The 23,125-nt window shown below is 37.4% G+C and overlaps 1 protein-coding gene across 1 annotated transcript in view; it reads left to right on the top strand.

Annotated features, from left to right (window-relative positions):
• The window catches only part of LOC137503327 (coiled-coil domain-containing protein 63-like), a 213,431-nt gene that overhangs the window by 132,102 nt on the left and 58,204 nt on the right, over positions 1–23,125 (top strand). The window contains exon 9 of the mRNA XM_068230878.1: positions 2,849–3,068. Within this exon, the coding sequence (XP_068086979.1) occupies positions 2,849–3,068 (220 nt within the window). The remainder of the gene's footprint in view (positions 1–2,848; positions 3,069–23,125) is intronic.

Genomic DNA, 23,125 nt, shown 5'->3' with positions numbered 1-23,125 from the left:
TGTTTTGCAAACTCTTTTCACGTCCATGTATCTGGCTCTACTCTTTTCAGTCTTTTGTGTTTTCCATTCCTTCCAAGTTTTCTTCTTTTCCTTTATTTTATCTTCCTCAATGTCATTCCACCATGTTGTCTCTTTCTTTCCTACCTTTCCCGATGTTCTGCCAAATGTTTTCTCTCCACACTTTACAAAAGCATCTTAAAATTATTCCATTTCTGTTCGGCATGGTTAATGTCTGTCCTTGGTATCAGTTTTTGTAATTCTGTCCTAACCTCTTCCTGATCCTTATTTTCCTTTAATCTCCTCTCTTTCACTTTTTCTTGTGACCTTGCCTACTTTCAACTTTGCTATCACTACCCTATGGTCATCTCCTAACATTCATAAACTCTTTCCAATGCCCTTTTCCCACTAGTATGTATTCAATCAACATTTTCATTCTTCTGTCTCCCCCTCCATACCCGGTAATCTTCTGGTTAATTTTCTTCCTGAACCGTATGTTTCCTGTTATTAATTGATTTCTTTGGCAAAAGTCGATTAAATGATTGATTCTTCTGCCATATCCACATGGCCCTAAAATCTCTTCTCTTCCGAGCCTCTCTTTTCCCACTTGTGTAGTCAGATCTCCAATTATAATTCCTTGTCTCTACTTCTTCAAGGAATTGTTCTGTATTCTATTCTTTATTTCCAGTTTGTGAAACAATCTCATGTTACTGTCTCAAACTGTACCCTCACAATCTCATTTGCAAACGCTAGACAGTCAACCACCAATTCCTCTTTTCTGGTATCCCATTCATATAATGGCAATTTCTTGCATATTTTGGTGCCATTCTCTGATCATTTTGTCAAGAACACAGTTGAACAGACGGACTCCTGTTATCATCCCAAAGGATTCCTATAGTATTCCTCTGAACTTGACCTTGGATGTTGTATCGATCACCACCTGTTTAATGGTCTTCTAAGATCTATATCAGTGTTTCTCTATCTACCAAAGCAAATCACAGGACTCCTTGAAGTTGTTCCCCTGCTTTTTTTAATGCAGGTTCAGGATCTGTTCCACACAGGCCCTAAAACCTCCTCAGTACACACCAATTTCCAGTCCCAATTGCTTTCTGCTCTGTACGTCTTATACGTCTCTGCAAAAGCGATTGCTGACATCTGCTTTATCACCTTATAAAGTGGGTTTATCAATGCTGATGTCCATTCTAAAATTTTGCCCCCTGTGGATGGGGGCGGTAGAATAACACCCACGGTATCCCCTGCATGTCGTAAGAGGTAACTAAAAGGGGCCCCAGGGGCTCTGAACTTTGGAGCGTGGGTTGGCGACCACGGGGCTCATAGCTGAGTGCTGGCATTGCTTCCACTTACTTGTGCCAGGCTCCTCACTTTCATCTATCCTATCTGACCTCCCTTGGTCAACTCTTGTTCTTTTCCAACCCCGACGCTATTCGGTTTGCAAGGGCTAGGGAGTCTTTCATTTTCACGCCCTTCGTGGCCCTTGTCTTCCTTTGGCCGATATCTTCATTTTTCGAAGTGTCAGACCCCTTCCATATTTTCCCTCTGATTAGTGTTATATAGAGGATGGTTGCCTAGTTGTACTTCCTCTTAAAACAATAATCACCACCACCACCACCACCTCTAAAATTTGGTTGAGAATTCTCTCAGTTCAACAACCACTCTGTCGTTGGCATATTTCCAAAGTTCTTCTCTGGGAGCTTTGTTGTTATTCAAGGTCTTGAAGATGCTCGTGACTTCTCCCATATAAATCCAATATAATTTGTCCGTTATTGGACATTATACATTTTCCAGCTAACTCATTCCTAGTTGCCAGCGTTTCACCTCAGTATGCCAATTTGGATTCATCAGTTGGTAACTAGCACAGCTACCAAGACACATGGCTAGTCTATGTAGTGGAAGCCACTGCATAGGCTACTTGGAGTCACAGGCACAGTCGGAGGTTCCTGGGTTCCTTGCGGCTGTATTAAAATGTCTGGAATGATGTTTCTCAGTTGAGTTTTACGAAGCAGTCTGCCGGAATCTTACTCTTCTCCGCATCGTGTGCTTTTTTTCCTTTCTGGTTTCTGAACTTCAGGCTTGGTGTACAATATCCGCTCAGAGTGTTCTTCAATGTTTTATAAAAGTCCCAGGTGTTATGTTTGGTTTGATCTGAATCAGGCATTCTTTTTCATGATTTCTCTTCAGATTCCAGTTCTCTTCCTTGTTTCCTGAAACTACTTCTGGTTTTTTGGTGTTTTCTGGGAACACCAATTCACCCATGCCTTCCAGCATTTTCCAAATGCTTCATCACCATCATACGACCACCATGCATGTTTCCTTGTTTCTCTCTTGCAGTATCGATCCTAACCATTCCCATTTCTGGTACTGTCTTTTGTTCAATTCTGTTGCAAAATCTTTGTGCATACTAAACTTTTCTGTTTGAACTGTGTTCCCGTTTTTCTGGGATCTTGGGATGTTGTTGACCTCTTCTGTCCATCAATGTATTGAATAAAATAATGAAAACAGGGGGTTTAAATCTCTTGCCTTTGCAGATGGTACACAATCTCAGATTGAACAGTACTAGTGAGAGGCATTTTCCTCTGCTGAACAGAATACTAAGAGGAGCACATATATAAGATGGAAAACTCCTCTGGGATAAACAGTTCCATTAAAATCAAAATCTGCCATCTACTCTGTATACTGTGCCCTATATAGCCTCAGAGGACAGTTCATGATGACAATTCTGTTTGTTCTTCCTTCTTTTCTTATAACAAAAACAGATTTGGAATCACTAGAGCAGAATCTAGAGTGAGCACAAGTGCTCCTTGGCTGATCCCTCCACATGCTTTTATTGCAGGTCCCAACTCGCACACGACAACGTACAACGTGCTCCTATTCCTCAGCATCATTGAGCGACGCACCATCGAACTCCTCAACACTGTGTTCTTCCTCCAGAAGAAGGCAGAGGGTGAGGAATGGGAGGAGGAGCCTCCGGCACCAGTGTTGAAGGAAGTTATCCCTACCAAACTGCGCCCAGTGGCAATTGGAGTGATGACGCCAACACAGCCATGTGTTCTGTAAGTTTCTGCCTGTCGCCCAACAAACTCAGACAACTGCATAATGGGGTGGGTACTGGGCTATTTCACATAACAGAGGGCTCCACCGACATTCACGTCTTTCAAAGGTAAAATGTACTGAGTGTTAACGTGATATAGCTCTGGATTTAGGGATAGGTGGGTTTTTGAACCCCACTCTTGGCTGTCCTGAGGTTCTAGGCGAATGCTGGGACAGTCACCCCCTTATCCAGTTTCATTCACCATCATTAATTTCATCTTCTATTCTTGGGATGAACTGAAGAGTATACTTATTGGGCTGCTTTAATGCAAGTCAGAGTACGAAATTATGAAATACATTCCTATGGTTCCTCGTGCATATATATGTCAGTGACAAAACAATTGTCTGAGAGGCCTAAATGTGACTCCACACTCGCAGCATCTCAATATTTAACGCAAACATGGGCTATACGACAGTAATGTCCATGTCTGTGGTGTAACACTGTTAGCTGCCGTCTGCAGGGACCTTGGTTCAATTTCGGTAATGCAGCTCATGTCAATTGAAGAGAGCTGCGTCACCTTGGGATGAGGACACCACTGTGATAACACCTTTAGATGTATTGCTCTATAACCTTTAAAACTATTTTAGTTTCATCCTTATTTAGCATCAAAAATTAAAATACACACAATTTAGTAAATAAGTGCAATTTAACATTGCTCATCCAGTAAGCAGTTTCAATGCCCGTCGTTAAAAGGTTCATAATAATAATAAATGCTATTATAGTTGCTCTGTACCATAATCAATTAGTATAAACTATGTCATGGAATTACATGAGATGCATGTGGTGACTTTAATAACTCCCCTTTTTTAAATATACAATTGCCAGTTATTGCCGCATGATTTGAAACATTATGGATATCCAAACATAGAATAACAAGTAATTAAAGCGTATTATATTGACATTGGTTGTGGCATCATACACAACCATTACCCCGGCTCAAGGGAGATAGGGTCATCTTCTCTATCCTTCACTTGAGTAATTCTTGTCTGGTGCATCCACGTTGCGGGGTGGGTATCCTCCACATCAGTAGGCCGGTGTGAAGGAGAGTTAAGTTTAGGCAGGGACTCAGGGTATAACATGGAACCCATGCCCAGGGCTACGGGTGAAGACCTTAACAGCATCTTTGGCAGAGAAGGAGACCTTTGGAATGGTGAAGATGGTGGATGAGGCAACCCGTCCTCTATGGGGAAAATTAGAACAGGAAACCACTGCATTATAGGGAAGAGGGATCTTCAAAGGCTAAGGGAGTAAACCCCGAAAGAAAATCCTTAGATGGATTAGGCTTAGAAGATCAGCAGATGAGTAAATTTGTATTTGCTTTTAACTACAATACAAGCCTCAGATGGAAGTTTAAAAATAGAAATGGAATTATCAAGTCTCTGACAACAGTTGCACAGTATGATGGTAATGCTGATGTTCGTGCAAGTGTAAGATCAGAGAACAAAACCCGATTTGGAACAATAAATATTTAACAATGAACGGGAAGGAAAATGAATTGATTTACATAATGGAGAGATGAAAACTCAACCTCCTAGGATTAAGTGAGGTAAAATGGAAAGGGAAAGGAATGAAGAAACTAAGAAAGGGGTGCACCTAGTACTGGAAGAAAAAGAAGAGTTCCTCAATGAACTGGAAACACATATTGTTGGAGATGGGATCATGATAATGGAAGATCTGAATACTCATGTGGGAACTGATAGAATGGCATATGAGAATGTTCTGGGCCCCCCATGGGTATGGCGATAGAAATGAAGATGGAGAGAAACTGTTGGACTTTTGTATCAGAAATAACCTGATAATAAAGAACACATGGAAATGGAGAAATGTTGGAGAGTTTACCAACAAAATTGAGCAAGATAGCTGAGGAAATCAGAAACTATTATACAGCTGGAAAATGGTAAATAAAAATGTAAACAGACTCTGGGATGGGTTTAAAGCAATTGTTGAGGAATGTGAAAATAGGTTTGTTCCTATAAAGGTGGTAAGGAATGGTAAGGATCCACTATATTATAACAGAGAAGTAAAGAGACTAAGAAGGAGGTGCAGACTGGAAAGAAATAGAGGTAGAAATGGTTATGGAAGTAAGGAGAAATTGAAGGAACTTACTGGGAAATTGAATCTAACAAAGAAGTCAGCTAAGGATAACATGATGGCAAGCATAATTGGTGGTCATACAAATTTTAGTGAAAAATGTAAGAGTATGTATAGGTACTTTAAGACAGAAACAGGTTCAAAGAAGGACATTCCAGGAATCATTAATGAACAAGGGGAGTGTGTATGCGAGGATCTTCAAAAGGCAGAAGTATTCAGTCAGCAGTATGTAAAGATTGTTGGTTACAAGGATAATGTCCAGATAGGGGATGTGAGAAACACTAAAGAAGTATTAAAATTTACCTATGATAACAATGACACTTACAGTAAGATACAAAAGTTGAAAACTAGAAAAGCAGCTGGCAATAAGGAAGCAATGCACCACTATTCAAAAAATGAAATAGGAATAAATGTGAAAATTATCGAGGTATAACCCTATTATCACATGGGCTAAAATAATGGAGAAAGTCATAGTTTAGATAGTTTAGATAGTTTATTGCTTCCACCATCAAATACAGAAAATGTACGCTGCGTATTGTCGGTATTAATAAAAATAATCTATAGACAATATCTCAGCCACAATGCCTGAGTCATTATAAAAATTATTTTAGCTACCTATATTAGATCAGTTTTTAAAATACCACATTATAGATACTCTTCTACACTATAAAATGCCTTTTTCCTTAAAAATTGTGACAGTACCCTGTTAAATGCACTATTGTCTAATGTTTGAATATGTAGTGGAAGCTTATTGTACATCTTAAGCTGTTGATAACAGTGGCTGTTTGTGCTTTTACTAAGCCTGGAGAGAGGAGTATCCAGATCATTCTTGTATCTTCTGTCGTGCATGTGAACTGTAGATCATCTTTAAATTCAGAAAGATTCTCTGTCACATGCATAATATTTGAAAGTATTCTATTCGGTTCGTTACGACCCCTGAGGATCACGAGTGACTTGTTCGCTACGTCTTCTTTCTTCCCTATACCTCTTCATTGTCTCACTCCTCCTCTTTCTCTCGGCTTCCGTGATCTGAATCTGGATCCTGGTGTCTGTCCATCTGCGACCTCCCACAAGCTTTTTGTATTTGGACCTGGACCTATCCTGTACTGTCATCAGTGGATATTTTTCCTTTATGCCAATAGTCTACCAATCTTCTCTGACTTCCTTCATCCACTTTCCAGTTAAGCAGGTTGCATTCCATATCTTCTTCGTCAGCCTACTGTCATCCATCCTCATGAAATGTCCAACAAATCCTAACCTTCTCTTCCTTATCTCACTTGAGATTGGTTCCTATACTCGCATATAGTTCCTGCCTTGATCGGTGTACCCAGATTTCACCTTTCATTTTGGTGCCCCATATATGTCTCAAGATTCTTCTTTCCTCCTTCTCCAATTGTATGCACGCTCTCTTGCCCAATGTCAGCGTTTCAGTTGCATATAATATAATAAGAATATATAAATAGGAAACTGTCATAATTTCTAGGCTCACAAAGGAAGTTTTACAGGAGTCTCTAAATTCTAATCCACAAATTAGACGGACTGCCTTTTTCTGCCAAATAAATACATTATTTGATGTAGGACAATTGCCCCATAACCTGATCCCATACAGTATATGAGAGTGAAAGAAAGCATAAAAGGATGCAAGTAGCATATCCCGACTGATGCAGGTTTTCAGTTGCCGTAACAGATACCACACCCTGGCTAATCTCTTACAGAGTTCTGATGTATGTATTTCCCAGGTAAGTCTTGTATCTACATGTAGGCCTAATAATTTAACAGAATTATTACAGCCATTATTTACAGTGTGATCCAAGATAAATAGGATATTTTCTGTTTTAGTGACATTAATTGTGATGAAACCAGTTTTTAGCAATTTTAACACGTGTTGACTTGATTTTGTAGTGTTGATATCAACATTACTATTTAGGAAAGTTGTATCATCAGCATATAGAACTGATGTGCAGGGAACATTACATGCTAGGTCATTGATATAGACCAAAAACAGGAAAGGTCCCAAAACAGACCCTTGTGGGACACCAGCTTTAACCGTTTCCATACCAGATTTTTTATCACCTATTACCACCATCTGTTTCCTTTGATGAAGATAGGATACCATTAATTTCAGTTCATGACCCCTCACTCCATAATAACTGAACTTATGAATTAAGATTTGAGATTTCATGCGAGACACAATCAAAAGTTTTGTCAGGTCAATTAATGTAGCACGTGTGACTGTTTTATTCTCAAAATTATTTTATATGTCTTTGATGACACATACAACTGCTTTTATCATTGAATGACCCTTTCTAAAACCACACTGTTTGTTGTAAAGCAAATTATTTTTGAAAAAGTACTTGTCAAGTTGTATCAAACTTCCACCCACCTAAAATCATTATTCAATACATTTGAGGGAAGATCAAAGTTATGCAACCGGTCTGAGAAATTATGTTTACTTGCGTCCCCATCTGATGACATGTGCTTTCATGTACAATGATAAAAGGATTCAATAATTTTGCTCAGAATGGGTACTATTGTTATAGGGCAGTAATTTTATGGGCACATTCTATCCCCTTTTTTAAAGACAGGTATCACTCAGGAAAAATGTCAATGGCATTAATATCATGTCAATAACTGCTTTGATTGTATTGTTGAAGAGACCATAAATGTCTTGGGTACTAGATGAATTCAAATTAGTAACAATACTTCTGACTGTTTGCAGATTTACTTCCACCCACCTAAAATCATTATTCAATACATTTGAGGGAAGATCAAAGTTATGCAACCGGTCTGAGAAATTATGTTTACTTGCGTCCCCATCTGATGACATGTGCTTTCATGTACAATGATAAAATACCTATTACACTGATCAGGTTCTAGAGGAATCACATCTTTGTTATTTGAAGTTTGACTAGCACTTCTTATGACAGACCTTGCAGCTTTGCATTTATTGTTCGCACTTTGGATATACCTGTCATTTGCTGCAAGTTTAGCCTCATGTATATGTTTTTATATACCTATCTTAATATAATTTTCTAGTTTTTGAATATTTTTTTATCCTCTAAATTATTATTTAGTTTTTACTTATTATAATCAGCTAACTTAATGGTAGACATTTTACCCAAATCAGGCATAAACCAGTTTTTAACTCTATTTCTTGGTTTAGAGCTGTTGGCCTTAATAGTTACAACTTTTTCAGGGAAGGCTGAATTAAAATATATAATTATGATGTTAATGAAATAAAGTTGACATCACTCATGGCATAAAGGCTAGTTCAGTCTATTCTTATTAATTTTTCTTGGAATTCATTAACCCCTTTAATTGATATGACACGTCTGATGCATTTTAATTCTTTTGATGACTCGATGACTCTTCTCTTACAGTTAACTTTAAATTCAACCCAAATACCACCGTGGTCTGACAATACATCTTGTCCTAGAAACAAACATTTGTAAAATGATTTGTGTACATTGGTTACAACATTATCCAGGCATGCATTATTTCTTGTGGGTTCACCATGTGTACAATATAAATCATGCGATCTTAACATATTAAGGAAGTTTTGAGTATTTTGAGATACTTCAAAGTCACCAGTTATAGCAATCTTTGATCATATTTACAAGTTAAATAAGAAATCAACTTCTCTAACTGTGATATAAATAATTTTATGTTGGTGTTATGGGCACGATGTACAGATACTACAACAAAACATATTCACACAATCTGATAGCTACTGATTCACATAGGTTATTAATGCAAAAGGAGGAAATATCTACTACTTCAAATTTAAGTGATTTCTTAATATATATTGCAGCTCCACCATGTGTCAGTGGAAAGTCTTTAGTAAAAATACTTCCTAATTCAAACTCATGAGGTATATATAGATTGGTCTCAGCTCTAGTCAGTCAGTGCTCATTTACACACAAAATATCAGTAGGCCTTTTATTGAATATTAGGTATAATTCTCATAATGCCTCCACCTGTGTACACGTTGGAGGAAAGGGTATTTATGTGCGCAAGTTATGTGAAAACAGAGTCTTTCAGGGAAGTCATTAGGCGATTTATAGTACAATTTCCCCTACATCTAATTCATCCAGTTTATTTCTAATTGACTGTAAGTTAATGTGAAAAATAACTATGTTGATCATGATTGTTTCTACAGGTTCATTGATTTTGGTGAGCTGATGAGAACCTAACCTAGTCTGTCTACCTTGTACATTAATACTATTCCCCAATACAGTTTTAAAGTAACTAACCTTTCTAGACTACCATAAGCACTAATATCATTCCTTGACTCTAACACAACAGACCAACCTACATCGGTCACTTTCTCTACTTTTTTAGAGGAATGGGAGAAGTTTTACACTCTACATCTTTAATTGCATTAGCAAACTCTAATATACTATTTACAACATTCCTTTTTCCCAACCTATTTAGGTGCAGACCATGCCAGGTATAAAATCTTCCTAAATTACTTTTATCTACATATTTTACATTCTTGAAGTGCCTACATATTTTCAAAAGTTCTTTATTAACCTTGTTTACCTCCTTGTTAACACAAGACCGTGCCGGAAGATCGTGTCTATGAGGAACCGAAAATAACACAACATTGGTGTGATGTGACTCCTGTAGTCTTGATCTGAGGGAAGAGATCATTCTTCTTGCATTATTTCTTCCCACATCATTAGTCCTTGCTAGATAAACAGCAACCCCTGTAGCTCCTAAATGTTTACAGTATTTTTGACTTTCTGAAGTTATGTCATTAAAATTTGCACCAGGCTTAATCACAGCTGAAACATCATGCATACTGTTTCTAATTAGTTCTGTAGCAATATTCCTCCTCTGACTATCAACAAAAAGTCTTATCTTCACAGATTTCCACGAGGTTTTGCAACTTGGATTTACAAGATTCTTGTTACTTTCACTTCGAACATCCAACAAATTTACTTCAGAGCTGTTGTCTACAGATTCATGAGTGCCACTTGCAAGGGATTCAAACCTGTTCATTAAAATAGGAAAGTGGCAATCGTCCTCTATCCACTTTCTGAAGCCCGCGTCTTTTACCGGGACCGACTCCCATCGTCTACAGTTTTTAGGCCTAATTTTTTCAGTTTGCACAGGTTCATAATTCGAATCCAATGCAAGCTCTAATCCACAGTTCAAATACTTACACTCCATCACATTAATCTTATCCTTAAGTGCGTCATTTTCAGCTTTAAGATCCTCAATGTCATTTTGCAAAATATTGATAATTTCCAACACATTTTCATACTCTCTATCTTTAGATTTCGAGTCGCCATCACCGATAACAACATTCGCAACGCACTGATCACAAAAGCAGTCTTCAATTGCATTAATTTTTTCCTCCCTGGGACTCTTCCCGCACTTAAAATGCCACCAACGATCTCACAATTTACGCACGATACCGTTTTTAACTGTTTTATGGGATTTACCGCACTTATTATCAAGTTTTACACTTACTTTCGTGGGAGTAGACATAACCGTGTTCACAATACCGGATGCTATTTACGTGAAAGACTGAGGGATATAATAGAAACACAGTTAGAGGAAGAATAATATGGCTTTAGACCAAATAATGAACAATAGACTTCATATTTACAGTGCGAACAATAATGGAAAAACATCTGGAAAGGAACAAGGAAATCATGTTTGTATTATTGGATTGGGAAAGATCTTATGATACAGTTAAGAGAAAACATGTATGAGAATGCCTACTGAAAAGGAATGTACCAAAATCATTAATTAACAAGATAAAAATGTTGTATCATGAGAGTAAAAGCAGTGTACAAAGAAAAGCAGCTCGATTTGTTCTGGGTGATTTCCGACAAAAGAGTAGCGTTACAAAAATGTTGCAATGTTTGGGTTGGGAAGAATTGAGAGAAAGAAGAAGAGCTGCTCGACTAAGTGGTATGTATGTCTCAAATATTATTACTATATTATAAGTCCACCTGTTCAATACAATACAATATGATCCACTATTTCATATGGTCAAAAAAATTTTATACATAATACATAAAAGTCAAAGGTACATGTTTCACCCTCCTTACGGGCATCATCAGCCTATATCAATCTTAAAAATAATACAAATAGAGACATTCTAATCTTATAAATTATAGGTTAAAATGTTGAAAAATGATTTCGTAAAACATTATACAATAACATCTAAAACAACGATAATGCACCAAAGTATGTTAAAAGAGAGTGAATTAACAGTTTTGAAGATTAAAACGTGATTAAACATGAAATTTTGAGAGTTTAAAACTAAAATGGATCCATTTTTTTATAATATCATTAAGACTGTGATGGCCTTGAGTGTAAACACAATCATCAAAGGAGGATGTTTCTTCAATTCCCAAGTTGAATCCAAGATGGTAAAATCACTGTCAGTTATTTAAAACGGAAGTGTGAACGTGATAAACATGTTAAAATGTATATGGTTGGGATATCTGAAAGTCGAAAAGAAAATGGAACTGCTTATAGAGGCGTTGCTAATGATAAAACGTATGTCAAAGCTAGCGGAGTTCGGAAATTATGTGGTAGTCGAATGGGTCTAAAAGATAGTCAAGTTGATGTTATAATTCCGTTGAAACATTTGTTGGAAGAAATGGTCAGGATTTTTCGTACGGTGCGTATTAAGTACGTCAGGTTGTTACAGCAACGCTAGCTTGACTGGGTTTTCGACTTCTTTATGTATTATGTATAAAAATTTTTTGACCATATGAAATAGTGGATCATATTGTATTGTATTGAACAGGTGCACTTATAATATTGTAATAATATTTGAGACATACGTCAACTTCAATACGGAACCAAAATGAGAATAGTTACTTGTAAGTGGTATGTTCCGAGCTGTCAGCGGAGAGATGGCATGGAATGACATTAGTAGACGAATAGGTTTGAATGGCGTTTATAAAAGTAGGAAAGATCACAATATGAAGATAAAGTTGGAATTCAAGAGGACAAACTGGGGCAAATATTCATTTATAGGAAGGGGAGTTAGGGATTGGAATAACTTACCAAGGGAGATGTTCAATAAACTTCCAATTTCTTTGAAATCTTTTCGGAAAAGGCTAGGAAAGCAACAGATAGGGAATCTGCCACCTGGGCGACTGCCCTAAATGCAGATCAGTATTGACTGATCAGTATTGAGAGTGGTGACTCTGAAACATTTTATACAGAAAAAGGTCTCAAGCAAGGAAGTGCACTCTCGCCATTATTGTTTATTATATTGATTGGGTGAAATCATGAAACGTGTAAGACAGAGTATCAGTAGTGATGAAGTGAATGCTTTGGTATTTGCGGACGATGTGGTGATTTGGGGAAAGACTACTACTACGAAACATTTTCATTCCTCCACTGAAGGGGGGAGGCGGGCATCTCTCAGGCCGGGAGATTTGTTACGGTGAAGGAGATGTGCGCAGAAGGTGAGGGGGTAGGCGGCCGTTGCCTATACTACGAACTGTCCCGACATTCGCCCTAGTGCAGGAGAATGGAAAACCACGGAAAACCATTCTCAGGACAGCCGACGGGTGAGGCCAGGCGAGAAATGCAGCCCTGTGCCCCAGGCCCGTCTCCCGAATGCAGAGGAGTAGAGCTACGGTAGAGCCGTGACCACCTCTCCTCTGCTCGGTTGGTCAGTCAGAGTACAGAGCTTATGGGACAACATCGCACTCTGCATCTACCGACCGCCTGGGGAAAGAGAGGAAAGGAAGTACAAAGGAGACTGGACATTTGGAATGAAAATCTGAAGGAGTTTGGAATGGTAATTAGTAAAAAGAAAACTGTAGTTATGCATTGTGGAAAAGAGAAGCCAAGTGAACATAGACTGAGAATGGTTAGAGAATGTAGAACAGTTTACATATCTGGGTAGCATTACTAATGGAAGTAATGAAATCAAGCCTGAAATTAATAACAGACTAAGTAATGGTACAAAATTTATCATCAAGTCAGAGAGCTTTTATGGGATGACAAATTACTCAAGAGAATGAAATTATCATTATATATACAGTATTTCATACCAATTGTAACATTCGGCTAGAAACGCTGGTAACTAATAAGGGACAAGATAGTAAGATCCAATCAGTAGAAATTAAATTTTTAAGAACATCGGTTAAAAAAACCAGAAGAGATAGAATTCAAAATATTAAAATCAGAGGAGAGCTAAATATAGAACCGTCAGTACAGAACATACAGAAAGCAAGACTGAGATAGTTCGGACATGTAAAAAGAATGGGTAGCAAGAAGAGAATTGGAAAGGGAAGTTAAGGGAAAGAGACCAGTTGGAAGACCGAGAGGAAGGTGGATGGATCAGATTTGGAAGGACATAAGAGAAGCTGTATTGGATGTGGCGGAAGTAATAGAGCAGGAAAAGTGGAAGGACAGAAAGGAGTGGAGGAGGCTTGTTAACCACACCCAGGCGACTGGAGTGGGACATTAATGATGATGATATATTGAAATTAGATAGATTTGCCCTTTATTATTGTATTATATTCCCACTGTAGTTGTATGGTTGTGAGAGCTGGACGTTGATACAGGCAAACAAAAGGAAGATGTCATTTTTGAGCTCTGGTGTTGGTGAAGACTCTTATGAATACCATGAACTGCCAAAATCACCAATAAGGCAGTTTGCCATTAGTTGGTATGATTCTGATGCTTTAGCCTTATTATGTTATCAGATGAATTCGAAAAAGCAATCATGCTAGAAATAATCAGCGGTACAAGAAGACCAAGTTGCCATCAGGGGCGATTTCTCCAAGCATGCTACGCTTGCTGTGCAAGCGCAATATTTTTCTAAAGCAGGTGAGTTAAAAAAATTACAATATGTACTGTATCTGTAATAGATCTGCATTGTACAAATCGCATGTTGCATATATCTTGGTGAGTCCAGGGAGGCTTGCTCGTGCCTTAGGAGCTTCGGCGGAGCTGTCGACACAGCAAGAAATGTATGCGCGTGCAGGTTTCTTCTCTCCAAGGCCGGTTGCAAGCTGTCACGTTTGTAATATGTAGTTGGAAGCTCTGGTCTGAGAGCTACAGATCTAGTATGTTGTGTCAGTGAGTAGTGTACTGTAAGTTCCTGATCATCTATTTTGAATGATTTGACGTGCTGCAATAGGTTCTGAACCGTGCATTATTGACAGCTTGTTGTCAAATCCACTTTCTTGGGGGACTATCCAAGAGAAAATAGTCATTATTAAGAACGGCAGGCCTTGTCCGGCGCTGCCAGATTTAAAGACACAGCACAGGGAGAAAAATAGAGAATATGTACGTTCGTTCTCTGTATCTCAATATAATAATACGCACTGGTTGACAGGGTCCAAGAAACTGAATAGACTGTTTTACTGGCCATGTTTACTATTTTCTGCTGATAACGGTGTATGGTGTAAAAGTGGCTTTGACAATTTGAACACCATTACAAGCCATGAGAAATCTGCAAACCATATGAAGTGTTTCTTGCAGTTAAATAGCTTTGGGCGTACAAGGATCGACCACCAGCTGGATGAACAGAAACGCATCAGTGACCAACTTCATAATGAAAAGGTAAAGAAAAATCGTGACATACTTAAACGACTGATCGATGCAGTGTGTTTTTTAGCAAAACAGGAACTACTATTTCGCGGACATGATGAGTCTGCAACTTCCGTAAACAGAGAGAATTACATCGAACTTCTACAAATTATAAGTGAATATGATCCTCTTCTGGCAGCTCATTTGAAAGACTCCACCGTCGTCTGCAATCCAAAATGATTTAATAGCAGAAATAAGTTCAGTAATTGTGAGAAAAATAAAGGAGGAGCTTAAACAAGCAACTTTTGTGGCAATAATGTTGGACCAAACGTCCGATATTATTAATAAGTCACAACTCTCTACTTTACTCCGTTTTGTAGATGAAAGTGGTGAAATTCAAGAGAGGTTTCTTGGTTTTGTTGACGTTAGTAAAGATTGCACTGCTGGAGTCCTCTTAAATCATGTACGTGCTATTTTAAAAGAGTTCAATTGTGAGAAAAAGATTGTGGCTCAAACATACGACGGCGCTGCTGTCTTAGCCAGTCATGTGAATGGGCTTAATAAACTACTTCAAGACCAGTATCCATATGCAACATTTGTGCATTGTTATAGCCAACTATTGAATTTAACACTATAGCAGTCTGCTTCAAAAATCAAAGAATATACAATTTTCTTCCAAACAATGTCAGGATTTGCTGCTTTTTTTTCAAAGTCTACAAAGAGAACAGCTGCTCTTCGAGATTTTGTTCAGAAGAAGTTGCCAACAGTAGCACCAACGAGATGGAATTTTGCTTCACATCTTATTAATACTGTGAAGGAATATTATGATACGCTGGTGAAATTCTTTCAACATGTACAGGATACTTCAGACGACTGGGATGAAGACACTACATTGAAAGCACAAGGATTTTGGTTCTTCTTAATTAAGTTCAACACTAAATTTCTGCTGGCAGTGTTCTCCAAGATTTTTTCATTCTCCGATACTGTGTTCAATATTTTACAAACAAAAAGTCTGGATATTCAGTACTGTGGCAAGAAGGTTGAGGGGCTCTTTTTAAATATCCAGTCTATGAGAGATGAAGAGTTTGGTAGTTTGTATGGACATGTTGATACTGAAATTGATGTTTATGGAGGACAGCCAGGCTCTAAAAATTGAAGAATTAGTGATGTACCAGAAAAATCAAAATACAAACGTCTATTCAATGAAATTATTGACAATGTACTTGTCCAAATAGGAGAGCGTTTTAAATGCATAAAGAAATTTGTGTTCTTCTCGTTGTTGGATTGTGATTTGTTTGAGAAGCACAGAAATAGGTTTCCAGACAGTGATGTTACTGCCCTAGAAAAGACCTATGGGTCAGTTTTCGACATTGTTCGCTTAAAAACCGAATTAAGTGTGATGTATTCATCCTCTGATTTTAAAGAGAAAAGTGTTTCAGACTTAATGCAGTTTATGCATACTAATAAATTGTACATGGGTATGCCAGAAATGTTCAAGCTTGTCAAACTTGTAGCTACTACATCCTGTGCAGAACGTTCTTTTTCAACACATATTGCAGATCGACTCAAGGTCAGGAGAGGCTATCATCATTAGCTATGTTGTCGATTGAAAAACGATGGCTTGCAAAAATTAGATTACAGTCCTCTTTCTATGATGAAGTTATTGATGGTTTTGTAAAGAGAAGCCGCAGTGTAGAGTTTGTTTTCAAGTAGGAAGATCTAATAAATAGTTGCAATTTTTCTGTGTACATAGTTTGACATTTACTTGTTTAAATTATAAAATTACTGGATTGTCATGATTTGTTAATAATTATAAAATGTGTCTGATTGTTATTCTTTTGCCCATTCTTGAAGGTGTGACGTAACCAGTTTGAATGCATGTTCATGTAACCGATGATTAAAATGTTCATGCGATTTAGTTTGATTTTGTTGCTTTGCTCGAAGCCTCACTTCCCTTTGTCTGCCTGTTTCAATGTCCAAGTGTCACATCCATACATGAACAGTGGGAATATGATCGCATTGACTAATCTGTACTTGGTAGCCAAACTGATATCTCTGCTCTTCCAGATCAGGGGCATAGTCATCATAGCGATTCTTCCAAGCGAAATCCATCTTTTAATATCATGACCACAGTCTACACTTTGACTGATTTTGGCTCCTAAGAAGATGAAATCCTCCACAGTCTCTATCTCCTCCCCATTTAGCTGTACCACACTCATCCGTAGTCATAACTTTATTATTGAGATAGAGGCCCATTTTTTCACTTTCATCTTTGAGGCAGGAAATTAAAAGCTTTACATCTTTTTCTGTTTCTGCCAGCAGCATATCTCAAATTGTTTGTAGTTCTTCCTCCAATCTTCATACCAATGTTGAGCTTCTCTAAATTAAACTTTTGCATAATTATTTCTACATACAGATTGAAAAGAAATGGTGAAAGAATGGAACCTTTATGGACACCCTTCAGTGTCACCATATTATGTGCGAAATTCTGCCTCTTGTTCTGTATCAACTGAGTCAGATGTAAGGGCGCCCCCAAGTCCATAGTCTGTCATGTTGAACACAGTCAATAAAATTTGTAGTCAAAAGCACATGTAAACTGTTTTGTGGTGTTCAAGTGCTTCCTCCATGATCCACAGCAGATTAGCAATATGATCGCGGGTGCTACGACCTCGAAGCTTGAAAATCAGGTAACTCAGCTTCAAGGATGGGTGCAAGACGTTTCTGTATGATTTTTTAGAAGAACTTTGCTAGCGTGTGGAATCAAAGCTGTAGTACGATAATTAGAGCAGTCACTGACATCTCCTTTCTTAGGCAGTGGGATAAAGATTGATCTTTTCCGTCCCCTTGTTCATGTGGTAGTTTGCCATATCTTCTGGCACAAAGCAGTGATAGCTGCCAAAGGGACAGACTTTAGCAGTTCATCTGGGATACAATTTAAACGAGATAACTGTTTCAGTGCCCATTCCACTTCTTCCAGATGAGTTGCACAACTCAAGTGACACCTGGTGGCTCTCAACTCTGGGAGGTTCAAAACATAGCTTATGCACCTCCTCAAGAAGGCTACATTATAATCTGCAACAATAATTTCAATAAATTATTCTTCTCCGTTTGATTGCAGAAAATTTGTCTATGATAGATTTGTTAAAACCCATTGCAGTATATCCTGACTAATTCCTTCTCAATAGAGAGCATTCCTCCCTCATTGTTTTATGTAAGAAAGGCAAGTCATCGGCACTGACACAATGAATCTCAGTGATTTTATTATTTCACTAAATGTGGTCCCTAGTTATTTTGAAGCAGAAAATGAAGATGAGGTACAGCACTGGACACAGCTCAAAATTTACTCTCATATATAGAATTTCCAGTTCAATCTTAATTTTATTTTTATTTAAAGTTAAAAACTTCATAACTGATCCATATTGAACTGAGAATCACAATGTTAAAAAAGAGAGGCTCCACCTATTCAATACAATGGTAAACTGTTGCACAAAATTATGTTACAACATGTTTAATTTGGTTTGGGACCAGTTTCGACACATATTTATGTTATCATCAGCCGATAGAAAAACATGGCAAGAAGTATACAATTAATTATCAACACACAAAAAAACACATTAAAGGATAACTGTAACACATATAATCCTTTCATAAAGAATTGAACAATTGAAGTTCATGTAGTTTTTACACTCTTGGATACAAGTGAAATGAAACACTTTTCCATGAAGATAATTTGTTGTAGAGATCATAAGTCAATACATTAGATCTTGAGGTTAAAAGGGATCTTGAAGGATGCAGCATAATTTACAATTGTTGCTAGGCAAGGAATACATTTGTTGCTAGGTAACGAATAACATGATTTTGTTTTTGGTACTTCTAAAGGTGGATAATGATATATATAAAAATTCCTAGAGTATATTGTAGAATATGAACTTATCAGTACTGATATGGATTTATGAGATTTATACAAAAAGGAAAATAAGTTAGAAATAAAAAATAAAAACAGGAAAAATGGTAAGGTAAGTAATACTATGAGGCCCACCTTGTTTAGTTTGCCAAGAAGTATAAGAGTTCATTCATTCATTCATTCATTCATTCATTTCAATTAATTCCAACGAGCCTAAAGGCTCATACATAGGAATTGTACAGGACATTACATACTGGCGGGCACTTACACATCAAAATATGGTATGTGTATATAAGATGATTAGTAAATGGTTGAGCATATAAACACATACAGTATATGAAATATGTACATCATCAATATGAGGATTACAGAGAATTATTTCTGACTGTATTTACATTTACATAACATGAAAGTTGCAAAAGTACAAGAATAGATTACAGAGTATTTTCATTTACATAACATAAGAGTTGCTGAAGTACAAGAATAGATTTCAGATTATTTACAATTACATAACATAAAAGTTGCAGACGTACAGGAATTGATTACAGAGTATTTACAGTATATATACATAACACAGAGTTGGAGAGGTACAAGAACAGATTACAGAGTATTTACATTTACATAACATACAAGTTGTAGAGGTACAAGAATAATTCCGGACAGTTTGCAAGATTGTTTGGGAGAATGACTTAAATGACAACTGATATTTTGATTTAAACAGCACTGTACCTTTCCCAAAAATAATGCTTGACTCTTTGTTTGAATTTTGCCAAAGTTGGAGCTGTTTTTACCTCCACAGGGATGTTATTAAATAACTGGATCACAAAGAACTTCAAGCTGTTTATACCATATTTATAAGAGCGAACATTGTATAAGGCAAAGTCATTTGCGTGCCTAGTACTATATGGATGGTTGTCAGAATTCAGAGTATATGTAGTGTTGTGGTGTATACATTTATGTTTTATTTTATACATGAGTACAGCTGTATTGAATTCTGTACTCATGCTTAGGGGTGGTATTTTAGCACTTAGGTATAGATATTTTATTGGTGTTAAGTAGGGAAGATTAAGTATATTTCTAACAGCTCTATTTTGTACTACCATTAGCTCATTCTTACAGCGCATCCAGATTACATTCAAATATTGTAGGTGACTATGAATTAAAGAGTAGTAGTATAAGTATAAGTATAAGTATAAGTAAGAACAGAAATTGAACATAGGTAGGGGATAGGAGGGGGGTTAGGGAGTAATGGGTGTTGTCTAAGGTGGATCAGGGGGATATTGTGGTAGGGGCAAGTAGCGTGAGAAGGTGTTGTGTATAACATGGAAGATCGACCGCATACTTGACAACTTGAAGCTTTCGAAAACTAAGATAAGGAAGTCAAAAAGGATGTTCGGTTTTTCAGACAAGTCATTTAGGTTTTGGTTAGGATTAAAAATTGATCAAGGTGTATTAAACAATTTTCAGTGATATCAAGAAGAGGGCCTTTGTTCAGGGTATTGATAACTTCAATATCTTGGTCTTGAGCCATGCTAAAATGGCATGTTCATAAAAATGATGTTTCCCGTATTGCAAAGGGCTTGTATCGGTCTCAGGTCGTTTGAGTTAAATGTTTCCATGATTGTACCAGAGAGGGCAGCTCCCTCAGTCATGAGCACGGAAGATCATTCTTTCGGCGAGACTGTTGTTTTATCTCTTTGGAGCAAATTTTTGCATTGTTATGTGTGTGGAATATAAACATGGACCCCACGCAGATCGGAGTGGCTTTTATGAGCTATAGAGGGGTTGTCATATCCTGGCCAACAGGTGAGATGCCGAGCAGTGAGTGGAATCACCTGATGGCTAACAACAGTACTAAAAACGAAAGGGATATAAGATGGTAATTTATAGGCGTTAGGTAAGTTAAGAGTTGAAACTCATATGATTTCCTATATATGTGTGTATATTGACAGATGATGTACAAAGAATATACACGTACAATTGAAGTCGGTCACTTAGTGTGACGTACTGGAACTAGCCTTCCTCAGAACGGCTGCTCCAAGTAAACGCAAGTGGACTCTAAAACATTAGAGTGCCAAAAGCAATGTAAAAACAGAGTATTGTGGAGTCTCACAGAGATTCCTCAAGCTTTAAGTTGCCAACTACGATAAAACCCAGAAGAACTAGTGCTTAACTCAAGAATCAAAGTATGAATGATGAATACCAAGTGTTAGTACCACCGTTCAATTTGATCTACTAAGAAATATTCTAAGTAGCGAGACTGCTTGGAGAATCGATCGCGATTCCCTAACGTGAGTGGAAGGCAAGGCTTCCAAGGCAAAGGCTAATGCAATAAGACCCTTGTTCCTTCAATTACATACGTATTTAAAGGTACTAGCAAGTGATATGAGGGTCTCCCCTCCTCTTAGATAAAGCCTTACTGGCTTTCCATTGGTGCTACCACTTTCCCCATGTATCACAAATTCCACGCTATGCACGTGGCAATATTTATTAACATGAACTTGACTTCTGTGAAAGAAAGGAAGGTCTTAAAAGTAGGACTATTAGGCAGTACCATATGGCTGATAAAACACGCATGTGGGAGTTTTTAATAACTATGATCGGTGGAAAACGGTAAATAAAAATGTAAACAGACTCTGGGATGGATTTAAAGCAATTGTTGAGGAATGTGAAAATAGGTTTGTACCCTTAAAGGTAAAGATCCACTTTATTATAACAGGGAAGTAAAGAGACTAAGAAGGAGGTGCAGGTTGGAAAGAAATAGAGTTAGAAATGGCTGTGGAAGTAAGGAGAAATTGAAGGAAGTTACTAGGAAATTGAATCTATCAAAGAAATCAGCTAAGGATAACAGGATGGCAAGCATAATTGGTGGCCACACTAATTTTAGTGAAAAATGGAAGAGTATGTATAGGTACTTTAAGGCAGAAATAGGTTCCAAGAAGGACATTCCAGGAATCATTAATGAACAAGGGGAGTGTGTATGTGAGGATCTTCAAAAGGCAGAAGTATTCAGTCAGCAGTATGTAAAGATTGTTGGTTACAAGGATAATGTCCAGATAGAGGAGGTGACTACTACTAAAGAAGTATTAAAATTTACCTATGACAGCAATGACATTTACAGTAAGATACAAAAGTTGAAAACTAGAAAAGCAACTGGAATTTCTATACTAAAGACAATGGGTTGGGATATAGTACCATATCTGACGTACTTGTTTGATTATTGTTTGCATGAAGGAACTTTGCCAAATGAATGGAGAGTTGCTATAGTAGCCCCTGTATATAAAGGAAAGTGTGATAAACATAAAGCTGAAAATTACAGGCCAGTCAGTTTGACATGCATTGTATGTAAGCTTTGGAAAAGCATTCTTTCTCATTATGTTAGACATGTCTGCAAAATTTATAACTGGTTTGATAGAAGGCAGTTTGGGTTTAGGAAAGGTTATTCCACTGGAGCCCAACTTGTAGGATTCCAGCAAGATATAGCAGATATCCTGGATTCAGGATGTCAATTGGACTGTATTGCGATTGACTTATCTAAGGCATTTGATAGGGTAGGTCATGGGAGACTACTGGCAAAAATGAGTGCACTTGGACTAGAAAAAAGAGTGACTGAATAGGTGGCTCAGTTTCTAGAAAGTAGAACTCAGGGAATTAGAGTAGGTGAAGCTTTATCTGTCCCTGTAAAAATTAAGAGGGGAATTCCTCAAGGCAGTATTATTGGACCTTTACGTTTTCTTATATATATCAATGATATAAGTAAAGAAGTGGAACCAGAGATAAGGCTTTTTGCAGATGATGTTATTCTGTACAGAGTAATAAATAAGTTACAAGATTGTGAGCAACTCCAAAATGACCTCGATAATGTTGTGAGATGGACAGTAGGCAATGGTATGATGATAAACGGGGATAAAAGTCAGGTTGTGAGTTTCACAAATAGGAAAAGTCCTCTCAGTTTTAATTACTGCATTGATGGGGTGGAAGTTCCCTTTAGGGATCATTGTAAATACCTAGGTATTAATATAAGGAGAGATCTTCATTGGGGTAATCACATAAATATGATTGTAAATAAAGGCTACAGATCTCTGCACATGGTTATGAGAGTATTGAGGGGTTGTAGTAAGGATGTAAAGGAAAGAGCATATTTGTCTCTGGTGAGACCCCAACTAGATTACGGTTCCAGTGTATGGGACCCTCACCAGGTTTACTTGATTCAGGAACTGGAAAAAACACAAAGAAAAGCAGCTTGATTTGTTCTGGGCGATTTCCGACAAAAGAGTAGCATTACAAAAATGTTGCAAAGTTTGGGTTGGGAAGACTTGGGAGAAAGGAGACAAGCTGCTCGACTAAGTGGTATGTTACATGTAATAAATATCATTTTTGGTCCGTATTGATGATATTAGATTGAAATAATAACAATAAGTTATTTATTAGACCACCTAATCAATACAAAATCGTCTTGGATGATTTACATAAATTTGTTAGCTAATAGTGGGACATGTTTC

Source organism: Anabrus simplex, chromosome X (genome assembly GCF_040414725.1).
Source record: "Anabrus simplex isolate iqAnaSimp1 chromosome X, ASM4041472v1, whole genome shotgun sequence".
NCBI classification, from domain to species: domain Eukaryota; kingdom Metazoa; phylum Arthropoda; class Insecta; order Orthoptera; family Tettigoniidae; genus Anabrus; species Anabrus simplex.
Note: the sequence above shows the minus strand (reverse complement) of the source record. Positions and strands in the feature narration are given on the sequence as shown.